Source organism: Pituophis catenifer, unplaced genomic scaffold (assembly GCF_029215685.1).
Source record: "Pituophis catenifer annectens isolate HBS135680 unplaced genomic scaffold, rPitCat1.0.hap2 SCAF_1, whole genome shotgun sequence".
Classification (NCBI taxonomy): Eukaryota; Metazoa; Chordata; class Lepidosauria; order Squamata; family Colubridae; genus Pituophis; species Pituophis catenifer.
This window is the reverse complement of record NW_027256881.1, coordinates 267,870,707-267,883,319: the sequence shown is the minus strand read 5'-3', so window position 1 is coordinate 267,883,319 and position 12,613 is coordinate 267,870,707. Positions and strand designations below refer to the sequence as shown.

At 35.3% G+C, this 12,613-nt stretch overlaps 1 protein-coding gene across 1 annotated transcript in view; it reads right to left on the bottom strand.

Annotated features, from left to right (window-relative positions):
* PDHX (pyruvate dehydrogenase complex component X) overlaps window positions 1-11,570 on the bottom strand; it is a 36,477-nt gene extending 24,907 nt beyond the window's left edge. Inside the window, exons 1-5 of the mRNA XM_070931203.1 lie at window positions 11,427-11,570; window positions 7,416-7,499; window positions 4,335-4,435; window positions 1,940-2,130; window positions 27-125 (exon numbers count right to left, since the gene is read on the bottom strand). Coding sequence (XP_070787304.1) covers window positions 27-125; window positions 1,940-2,130; window positions 4,335-4,435; window positions 7,416-7,499; window positions 11,427-11,568 — 617 coding nt within the window. The 5' untranslated portion in view covers window positions 11,569-11,570. The remainder of the gene's footprint in view (window positions 1-26; window positions 126-1,939; window positions 2,131-4,334; window positions 4,436-7,415; window positions 7,500-11,426) is intronic.
* Window positions 11,571-12,613: the final 1,043 nt, after the last annotated feature.

Here is a 12,613-nt window from a genome sequence, read left to right as displayed (position 1 = left end):
AAAGAAAAAGTTCACATTTCACATACTCTTTTGTGAAAATTCCTCGAGGTCCCGAGGGTGTGCAATGACTTGCATCAAGTCCATGTGTCTCCAAAATATTACGGGCAGCAGGACTTAAGCGAAACCTAAAAAGCAAAGGTACAACTGTATTAAAAGGGTACATACAAAAAAGTAATACAGCATTTATTAAATAAATAAATATATATATATATATATATATATATATATATATATATATATATTTAGGTCTTTGGTTATTCGGGTTTTCTCCCGCGTAAAATTGGAAGTGTCTTGGCGATTTTACGCGGGCGAAAACCCGAATAACCAAAGACCTACATACAAATACCCTCAGAAAACATATGTATATACACCATATTTAATTTTTTTCTAAAATTTAAATGACAAAACAATTATGATTATTAAAGTCAAACTAAAGTCTTCCACAATAACCTCTAAAAAGTAAAAATAATTTATCTAGAGAAGCAGTAGCCAACAAGAAACATATTTAACAACACTTTGCTGACACAAACTAATCCTCCCCCCATTCAAAATCTGGTACTTTCCAGATGTGTTGGTATACAACACATCCATTAGCTCTAGTCAGCATGATAATGATCAGGATGCTAAGACAGTTTAACACATCTTCAAAGAAAATGATGCTTTATTGTAAGTATGTTATATTTGCTTTTAAAGTAATGATTCTTGAACTGGTAACAATTTGCTCCAATTATTAATGTTTCCTCCTTTACATATTCAAAAGGAATTACCTACAAATGATAAAAAACTTTATCCGTTTCACCCTTTAATAAACTATAATGTTCTCTGGCAACTTAAAAAAAAGATACTACTTTAACCAAAAGCTGAAACCTACTAACATTTTTAACTAAATGAAAAAATATTAAATTGGGATATATTAGAGACATCCTATATGTTAAAATTAAGAAAGAATTAAGCACTGTGGATCAGAAGTGTGTAGGATAAAATATTAGGTACTTTTTTTTTAACTATCTGGAGTCATCACATTAGCCATGTTTTAATTTATCTTGTCCACAGCCTGGTCTATTTAGTTTTTTAAAAAATACCATTCTTATATTGCCATTCACTGAAATGTTAAGACAACCAATACATCAATAGTAAATTATATAGGAAAAGATTTATTGCATCTATGCCCCTGATATGGAACATCTTGCCTTGGAGATGAAAATGATGCTACCACTTGCTGAATTTTGTATGGCAGTCATGACTGAACATTTTGAGGCCTTTGATATCTAACACACAACAATAAAACTGACACACTAGGGGGTAGATCTGTGCTGCTGGAATATTTTATTGTTGTTTTGGGGATTGTATGGATTTGTATGGATACATCAAATTGACTATTGATATAGCAGTCGTTTTGGTGGTTAGTTTCTTGGAGTCAGTGTTCTACAAACACTGTAAATAAATAAAGTTTTCCACCAAAAATGTACTGATGTAAAGGCTTGTATTTCCACTTATTTCATTTACTATTTCTATACCATGGATAATGCACAGAGAAGTGTAATTTTCAGAGCTGTAGTTACTACTATAGCGCTGCTAGTATCACTAAGAATAAATGGACTGAAATTAGAATTTTTGAGGTTTCCATAAATTCTATTATAGAATAGAATAGAATTCTTTATTGGCCAAGTGTGTTTGGACACACAAGGAATTTGTCTTGGTGCATATGCATAAACTCTATTATTAGAATACAAAGTACAAATTGCTGTGAGAGGTTAGGCTAAGATATAAACTTTGACTATTTCCTGATTATTCTGCAACTTTTAGAATAGGATATTAAGATATGGATTTTTATGCATCAGGAGCAATCTAGTTTCTCACACGAATACAAAATTCTACAGAAGACTCAGTAGAAATATGTACTGAAATACATCAGTTGATGAGGTACCCAGAGACTTACTGTCCTTTTCCATGGTGGTCTTCTATTTTAGGAGCTAATGGGAGAGTTGGGAAAGAGGCTGTTGATGCTGATGATGTCACAGGCTCAGAGGGTGCATCACTTGGTATATCAACTTGCTTCCAGTCTTGTCCTTCTTCTACTAGCAAACCAATTAGTGCACCCAAGCGCACATTTTTACTTCCTTCTTCCTTCTGAAATGGAATAGAAAACAGAATGCTGAAGACTTATGCAATTACCATGTTTTTGCATCATTTAGTGAACAACCACTTTTAAAAATTAAATCAATCCCAGTCTGCAAACATACTATTAAACTAAGATACTAACAGGATCCAATCTGGGTTGGTCATTGGGACCAGAGATTTTTGTCTTCTGAGCTTTTGGACTCATGCTGGAGCCCATCTTTGGGGAACTGTATGTGATTAAGGTTTGGGGGAGCCTTATATTTGCTATTAAACAGAAAATTGACAGCTAAGAAGCAGGAACTACAACTAGCTGCAGACCTCTGGAATGTGTAAATGTCTGCCTGGTAAATTTAGTCCTTGTTGGCACTTGCATGACTTCCTTCTTCTCCTTTTTCTCCCCTGTCCAATTACACTTCCTCTCATTACCATCTCATTTTTCAAATACTGTTAGTGATTGAAAGAATTCATAAATATAGTAAGAAATGTTTACATTTGTCTATCTGTAACTAAACTGAAAGATAGAACAGATGAGATAGCTAAAACTAAATATATCAATTTTTCCTTGATTTTGAGAAAAATAATAACCACTTGCCCATTCTAAAAGTCATTAACATATTATTGTTTCAATGAAATTACAAAAAAGTAGAATAAAAGACCTTTCAAGAAAAAGGTCTAAAACTAATTGTGATGAAGCTACGTTGTGAAAGATAGGTACCATTATCTTAGATGCAGCCCTATTATATTAAACTCCAGACAGGCATTTTCTTGCTTGATTTCTTCTTAACTGCCCAGGAAGGTATTTTACAATCCATTCATGTATCAAGATGTCTTTGATACTCATTTGCATAGCATATTGAAGCAGAAAGTTTCAACTGGAGGTTTCATACCACAAACAGTGAAGTGATCTGAATTTGTATACAGTAAGTAACTTTACAGTATGATATTGCTATAATAGGATTTTAATATGCATATAATAGTGTGTACAATTAAGACTTTGTACTAGCTAGTGATATTTTCTGTCATATCTCCTTCATTGGCAGTATTTTTAATCTACAAATATTTGAGTCCCTACTATTTTTACAACTACTCATCATATTGGCATTGCAAAAAAGATATTTACTCAACCTAAGAGTTATGGAATGCGCAACATGTTTCTCTCAAACCAAAGCATGGTGTTAGGCAACATTGTATAATCACATGATTTCAAAAGCAGGTATTTGTCAGATTCAGCTAGCAATCATTTTCTGAAACCAAAACAAGCCTATACAGAGTCATATGAAAAATAAACTGTTTTACCAAAATATATTTTATGTATATTTTAAACCAGGGTGGATAAAAATCAATGATTTTTAAAAAAAAATCAAAAAAATCAGATTTTTTAAAATTTAAATCGGATTTTTTTTTTATTTTTATCGAATTTATTTTAATAAAAAACTTTTGGGGTAAAAATCTATCGTAAGATAGTTTTCTATTTAAGATACATAAATAATTTAGTTTATTCAGCATGAAATGGAGCTTAGTTATGTAGCATGAGGTTGTATATTCTGCAACACTGGGACTATCGGTGAGTCAATAGTGGGTCAAAGGAGTAGCAGAGATGACAGTTGCTCTTTAAAAATCATGATTTAAATCGAGTTGATTTAAATCAAGCCTTTTTACTAGTGATTTAAATCATGATTTAAATTGTGATTTAAATCAACTCGATTTAAATCAAATCCACCCTGTTTTAAACTAATAAAAAAGTTAACATTTCAAAAATGTTACACTTCAATGAAAATGTATTGTTACCAAGTCTTTCTAGCCATATGATTCATGTTTATTATAATTCCTTATACCCATATCAATTTAATTAATGAATTAAGTAAAATAAATGTCATGAAAGATCTAAACATTCATTCAGGTGAATACTAATAATTCAGTAGTTTCACAAAAGGTAAAATAAGACCAATTATATACAAGCACACACACAACCAATTGCATTTTTTTCTGTACTTCTCCCCTTCCAATTTAGCATCCTTCCTATTTGTATAAATTGCAATAAAAATAACTCAATCATTGTGGTTTCAAATTCTGGGAATTGTATCCTAATCTGGAATACTAGGTCAAGAAATTTTAATAAAATACTTAAAATCAGGAACAATAAATCTAAGTCTAGTGAAACTTAAGTATATATTCTAAAGGTCATAATTTATAATAATTTAAATTACTCCTACCATTATTTTAGCTAATATGCCATCTTCACTTGATTCCATTGTAACCACTGCTTTATCTGTTTCAATTTCACATAGGGCATCTCCTACATTCACCGTTTCTCCTGTAAAATGAAAATAAAATTCAATCTTTTCAACGAATTTCATGTTTTCTTTCATAGTTTATATTAAGTTTATAAACTAAATTATAGTTTGTAATTTAAAAATAAAATCATTTAACTTAAAACACAACAAGCTTTGTTAAAAACTGTAATGAATAGATACTAAATAATTTGCTTTTAGATAAAGAAAGTGCATTTCAGTACAAATACAAAATAAATGATATGAATAAGGTAAATTAAGGATGAAATTAATATGGCTTGTGGCACTGAGTGAAAATCCATATGGCGTCCTTATCTTTATCAATTGTGCCCATATGTAAAAAATAGTCAGAGAAGGAAAAGTGATACTGACCATTGGCTGATGTACAACCAGCTGTATTCGAATTGCTTGCAAATCAAATTCAGTATAGAAAGAATAACAGATTAATTGATCTGTATCAACCTTCTCCAACGTATTTCTTTCCATACCTGTTAAGACTGCAACTCTCAGAAGGCTAATTAGGAATTATGGGAACTGTACAAATCAGCAACAGAAATGAAGAATGAGACTAAGTCAAAGGAAGTTTACAGAAAGAAATTCATAGCAATACCCAGGATTAAAAGGAAAAAGTACTAACAGGGCAACTATATGAAATAACGCAACGTTCCCAAGAAGAGAAGGAAACCAAAACAACCTAAGAATAAAGAAAAAAAAAATTAAGACAGGGATTACTATCTTGTGTCAATAAAGGACGCCAGGTAGTTAAGAATAAACAAAATTATCCTAAGTAATAAATTGCAATGAGCCTGCAAACAGAAATTTCATGCAATCTGATATTTTAGTATTAAAAATCTCTCTAAATAAACAGTACTGTCCCATTTCTCCCTTTTTTTAATGCACTCACACAAAACAAATTTAAGAAGTAATCTGAAATTGCTTTGGAAGTTCCTAAAGGGAGAAAAAATCCTATTAGATTTAATTTATATACTTAATTTCAGAATTTAAAAGAAAGAACTAAATATGAATTTCTATATAAAAGTATGAAGGCTATTGCTTAACGCATTGTAAGCCGCCCTGAGTCTCCGGAGAAGGGCGGCATATAAATTAAAGCAAAAAAATAAAATAAAAATACTATTTTTAAAATGGAATAATTTAGCTAGCATTTTCTCCTAAATTCAATAACATATGCCATTTGATTTCTGTGTTAATGAGTTAATTGATCCAGAATTCTTCATTAACTAAAAGTTGGTTAGACACTTTCCATTTAAAATGAACTAAACTGGATAAGTTCCTAAATGGTTCTGGAGTCAAAACATCTAATATATTCAGTACTTCCTCTCTGGAAAATTATACTAACAAAGGTTTGATTCTCTGTCATTTGTACATTGTGTACAGTGATGATTTTATTAAAAAAGGAAAAGGTCATTTAATTGTCTTACTGAAAGAAAGCAAACTGACCTGCCTAAGCCCTAAATTTGATTTCTCATAATTTTCCACGTCAAAGACTTAAATATTGCACAATTATGTTCAGAATTTTAACAGCCAGGTCACTGAAATGACATGTACAATTTTGACATCTACTTCCTCTGTTATATTTATGTAAAAACAAAATACAGAGAATATTGAAGGGTAATGATGTAAGTAGATCATGTTCCTTTGAAATGGCAATTGTAAACAACAGCCACTGGGAAATGTTCCAAAATCAGTATTAGATCTCTGCAGACATTTCATTTAGAAGAGTCTATAATAAATCTGAAGAAGAAAAAAAGGAAAAGGAGGACAAGGAAATAATCAGGTACTTATCTATTTAGTAAATTCAAAAATGCAATTTGTTCCATTTGCTATAATACAAACAAATTTTATCAGGTTTGCCTGATCCGCCAGTTGCGGCCCTTTTTGGACCGGGACACCTTACGCACGGTCACTCACACCCTTGTCACCTCCCGGCTGGACTACTGCAATGCTCTCTACATGGGGCTCCCCTTGAAGAGTACTCGGAAGCTCCAACTGGTCCAGAATGCGGCCGCGCGGGTGGTTATGGGCGCGACTCGTTGCGCCCACGTGACACCTCTCCTGCGTGAGCTGCACTGGCTCCCAGAGGTCTTCCGGGTGCGATTCAAGATGTTGGTTACCACCTTTAAAGCGCTCCATGGCTTAGGACCTGGGTACCTTTGAGACCAACTTCTGCCACCAATAGCCTCCCACCGGCCAATTCGCTCCCACAGAGAGGGACTCCTCAGGGTGCCATCGGTCAAGCTATGTCGGCTGGCGACACCCAGGGGAAGGGCCTTCTCTGTGGGAGCTCCTGCCCTGTGGAACGAACTGCCCCCGGAAATATGCAAGATCTCCGAACTCCATGTGTTTCGCTGTGCCCTTAAGACCCTGCTGTTCCGCCAGGCAGGGCTATCTATGTAAATGATTTTAAATTGGGTGTTTTAAATTTTGGGTTTTAAATTCGGGCCGAAATTGTTTAATACTTTTAACTATTTTAAAACTGTTGTTTGTACCTTGTGTTTTTAATTGGCTGTACACGGCCCTGAGTCCTTCGGGAGAAGGGCGGTATATAAATTAAATTATAAATAAATAAAATTATAAATAAACCATTACTATAATTGCACCATGAGATCAGCGACCTTAAATACTTTTCAAGTTTTCCTTAGAATACTGCTTATGTATAAATAGAAAATGAATTAATAAGTTTCTCTTTTACACAATTTAATTACCTTCATTTATACCATAATCATAAATTGTTTAAACCATACATCCAACCAAACCTATAATGGGACAATGCAAATTTAATAAACATATGAATTAATGACATCTTCAATACTCTGTAAAACTGATAAAATTATGCATGCTAAATCTACAACAAATATCAGTCATAAGGGAATAGCAGCATAATGATAATTTATTTTTTATAGAAAAAGGAAACAGGAGTAGATTATACTGGAAAAGATAAAATATTTCAATGTTCAAGACAGTATTTTAATAGCTCAGACTTACCTTCTGTTTTCAGCCATTTCACTATATTTCCTTCTTCCATTGTAGGTGATAAAGCAGGCATAGTGATTTTAATAGCAGGGATACCTAGAAGGAGAAAAAATGTATCATCATCATATTGTTTCAGTTTCATGAGAACAGCCAACAAATTCACAGTACCAAATTCATAGAAAGAACCATGCGTGCTACATGCAATTCATGGTATAGTGATTCTACAAGGAGCTATTATGAGGACAATGTTAAGTGAAGGAAGAGTAACTAGAGGCTGTGAAGAAAGTTGGCCCATAAGCTAACTTAGTTGACCTAATATCATATCCTTAACAGCTACTTATTGGCAATGGAAAAGGTAGATTGGGTACCATGTACTAAAAAGTGGAGTAGAGAAATACAAAGCTAAATTCTGAAAAACAAAATCTATTCCACCAGTGTTCAAAAATTACATTTAACTATGTCATATCTGACACGAGAAAGGAAAGCAAAACATTCTCAGTCTGTCTTTGGTTTTCCAAGAACACTGCTGATGGTCTAATTGACTCTGGAGTTTGTAGGACATTAGTTTTTAGTGTAATGTTATATATTGATCCCACATTAGGCTAAAGCAATGTAAAAGAAATCCAAATTATACAAATCTATAAAGAAAAACTTAGTAGTCCTTGAATTACGACCGCAATGGAGTCTGGTCTTCCTAAATTGTAAGTCATGATGGTTGTAAATCAGATGACCCATGTGACTGACTCAATTTTGCAATCTTTTCTGCATTATAAAATGTGATCACTTAACTGTGGGATGCTGCAAATGACGATAAATATGGGCCCAAAGTGCTGAGCAGCCAAAGTGTGATCATGTTTTCACTGGGGAGGGAGGGCCATCAGAATTTGAATCCTGGTCATAAGTACCCCCAAGAGACTCTCAAAACTTCAAATGGTCACTAAAGCAATCAATCATAAGTACTACCTGTAACTGACCTGTGATATTATTTAGTAGCGTTAGAAGTAGCAAAGAAATTATAGGTGTAGATTAAGCAAGAAAGGTAGTTTGACACAAAGTTGCAGTTCGTATTGTGAAATGTGATCTCATTTTAGATGGGTAATAAGACTGTGAATGGACAAAATCTACAGAGACTTACCTGCCAAGGGCTTTATTTTTAGTTCTTATAAGAGACTGTAAATGATTTACCTATCCTCCGTCCCTGTCCCCCCCAAAAATATTGCAATCCTGTGCTAGAAGAGGGTCAGAAACCCACTCCTCCTCACCGAGCAAGCCCACCACAAAGAGCCCATTTCTGCCTAATGGATTGACAGGGAAAAGGCAGGTCTGAAGAAGAAACCTGTCTTCTTTTGCAACCATGTAGATCATCCTTCTCAAACATATTCATCAACCTGCATGGAATTTTTCATAGCCTACTGCAATCTGAATAACTTGTAATTGAAGTAAATACTTTATTCTTGAAAGGTGTTCCTTAAATTTTTGAGGCATAGGCTTTGATTCAAAGGTAATCTTTTATTTGAAGTGATATCAGAATGGTATAATCACCTTCCCTTAAGTCTCATAACAGAGATATAGCCATGAGAGACAGACTTGTTAAAGCTTGAAAAAAAGAGATCATCAGGAAACTCCGTAACTGTAGACAAAAGTACACTGAAAAAATTTCAGAAAAAGGCAATGTTGCCAAGAATGCTGCATGATTGACAAGCTAGATTCAGCAATTCAATGACACTTTAGCCCTTGGGTGTTTAACCTTTTGGCTTGCCTCAGCCGCACTGAGTGAAGAGAGAAGAGGAATTGCCTTGGGCAACATATAAAATATAAAATATATACATATAATGTGCATGTATGTTTATGTGTACACACATTAATATAATCTATATATTAATGTACATAATAATGTTAAAAGTTTATGATCTTGTGAGACTCCAGCTGTCCAGGGCTCTTGGTTCGATACACCTATTTTAGCCTTTATGCACAACATACAATATCATTCCACTGAATGAATGAATACCCAGGAATCTTAAGGAGCAAAAACTAATAATTGCAAAGCAACACATTTTTCCCTGGAACCAAATTAGGATAGATATTTTAGATATTTGCATTGATCCTTTATTTAATGCTTAACTGCTTATACTATCATCAATGAGAGACTCACACTGATTAAAATCTGTAGCTCCCCATTCCCTCTGCTTCCAACTTTCCCTGCAAGCTTCCTCACTGACTTTCTAGGGAAAGTGGCAGAGATTACAAATGGCAATTACATGATTGCAAGGCACTTGGTAACTGGTTATAAATGTGAGCCGTCAGCTACGCCAAAACCCATAATATGACCAGAGTGATGGGGGATGATGTTTTACAATGGCTGCAAGTCATTTTCAAAGCTGTTGCAACTTTAAATGGTTGTAAAATAATTGATTGTATGTTGAAGATCACCTACAGTTCATTCTGAAACAAAATCTTTATGTGAATTTATTAAAAACTAATATACCAATTAAACATTTGCATGCACAGAGAGGTTGGCTCAAGTATGTAAAACTATTAAATCCTCACTTTAGAATGTATCTGGAAATAAGCCTCAATCATCATAGTCAGATATACTTCCTATTAATCATCTGCCATTTTATCTTTTTATTTTGTTGTTGTTGTTGTTGTTAATTGTGAAATCATGACCCATTGCGACCACATGGACATTCCTCCAGGCTTTCCTGTCTTTTACCATCCTCTGGAGTCCATTTAAGCTCACACCTACTGCTTCAGTGAATTCATCCAGCCACCTCATTCCCTGTCGTCCCCTTCTTCTTTTGCCCTCAATCTTTCCCAGCATTAGGCTCTTCTCCAGTGAGTCCTTCCTTCTCATTAGGTGGCCAAAGTATGAGTTTCATCTTCAGGATCTGGCCTTCTAAAGGCAGTCAGGGTTGATCTCCTCCAGGACTGACTGGTTTGATCACCTTGCAGTCCAAGGGACTCATAGGAGTCTTCTCCAGCACCATAGTTCAAAGGCCTCAATTCTTTGGCGCTCAGCCTTTCCTATGGTCCAACTTTCACAGCCATACATTGCAACTGTGAAAACCATAGCCTTTACTATACACACTTTTGTTGGCAGGGTGATGTCTCTGTTTTTTTAGTAAGCTAGCTTTCCTCCCCAGGAGCAAGGGTCTTTTAATTTCTTGGCTGCAATCCCCATCTGCAGTGATTTTGGAGCCCAGAAAAATAAAATCTGTCATTACTTCCATTTCTTCCCCATCTATTTGCCAGGATATTTTTTTATACTGAACACATATTCTTAATATGAATCAATATACAATATTGTGATCTTATTAAATCTAACATATGCATGAAGAATGCTGTAAGTATGGAATATGGCTGTACTATAAATATAATGCATCATCAAAACACTTTTTAACCTTTAGCATTCTGCCTGAACTTAGCAGTGTTTCTTCCCACTATTTTGCAAATCTTCCCCTTAATATGTAACATGGAGCAAAATATGGGAGCAATGCTTATTTAATATTTACCCTATACGATTAACTCTTTGAGGACATATTCTAGAGGAGAATGTAAAATATGCTTATTGATAAACATTTCATTTCACAAAAGGCAGTCGGCCCGCTCTTGGGATGCCCGATTTAACCCTATTATAAATAGTTGTCCCTTTGGCCTACGTTATACCAGAAAGCCAAACTTCTAAAATTAGTTCGCTGATTCTGAAAGGAAACGTTCAAGGGACTGAAAAGAAATGGATCTACATTAACAGAAAGCCTAAAGCTCATCCAAGCAGCCTGAGCCACTTGCAAGATCCTTCTTTATACCATGGAAGCAAAGCAATACAAACTTTGCATTCAGCTCCACATCCTCCTGGCTTATTTGGCACCCGCTCCTATTCCTTGCTAGTTTCTTGAATCCACGACGCCTACAGAAGCACAGCCCCATCCTTGCTGCCTTCACCGGTTCACCCAGCCGAACCCCCGGTTTAACAACAACAAATGACTACGACAGCAATTTTCCCGGGAATAGTCAGGTGCTCACCCAAGGTTTCCGAGGTCGTATGTAGGAATTTGCAACCCATCGCCTGGGACAAGGAACCGAAGGGCGCTCGCATTAAATTCCTGCCCAGCAAGCGATTGATCGTCCCTCTGCAGCGGTGGATCAGCCCCAAGGAGGCTGCCATCTTTCCCCCCTTTCCCTCCCCTTCCGACAGGCAGGCTGTCTATCGCATTGCCTGAAAAAGAGTATTCCTCCCCCACGGCAAGGTGTCTTTTCTGCCTGAATTTCGCGCACGAACTCGGTGGTCGTACACCAACCACGCATTCGCTGAAGGGGGGGCACTTTTAGAATGAGTGATTTGTACTATTAAAGAAGCCATTCTGATTTTTGTGAAAGTGTAATTTGCACTATTAAAGCGCAATTTGCCTTAAATAGAATGCAGATTCCGATTTCTTTCACTACGTATTTTCTGTTTCAAGTTTTTTTTTAAAAAAAAATGAATACGGGCACAACTTTACCCAATTTCTTATATATGTGTGTACCGGTGTGTCACAGTTCACTTCCTCCCAGTATTTTTAAGAGTAAAACAGTCGGGTGTCTCTGTGAGACACAAACATCTTCCCAGCCTCATTTCTTTATTGCCACTTCACGAAGGGCATATAAATGGAATATACTATAATAGCATCTCTGTCACTTTCTATACTGCATATCAGCAGAATAGTAAACATCGAAGCAAATTATGGGAGGAAATTATTAACTGCCTGATCGGTTCGAGTCAGTTGTTGCAGACTAAAACTTTCTTTATAAGTCCATTCGGTTATCCAGCAGAACATACTGGGTAAAGGCAATCGCAATTTACATGTGTTTAATGCAGAGTTCGGCACCAGTAATCTGATGTTTAACATGCTTTGGTGGGGTTAAAAACAATTTTGAAATAAAGAAGGAAATATCATTTGATATGTTCAGGAAGAAAACACAAGCGATCCAGCCACTTGTAAAATAGACTATTAAACAATCAGGTGGCGAGGAAAGGAGGGACAAGGCGGTATTTGATGAATCTACATGTGTATATCCTACTGTCTCAATTACCTAATAAGCACGTTACCCGGTTGTAAAGGCCTCGCCCGTTTTCACACAATCTAACCAAACCGAAGCGCGACCTGGAAAAAAAAAATAAACGAAAAGTGACATGCTAGGAATGGACGCTGGAAAAAAAGCTATCCTTGTAG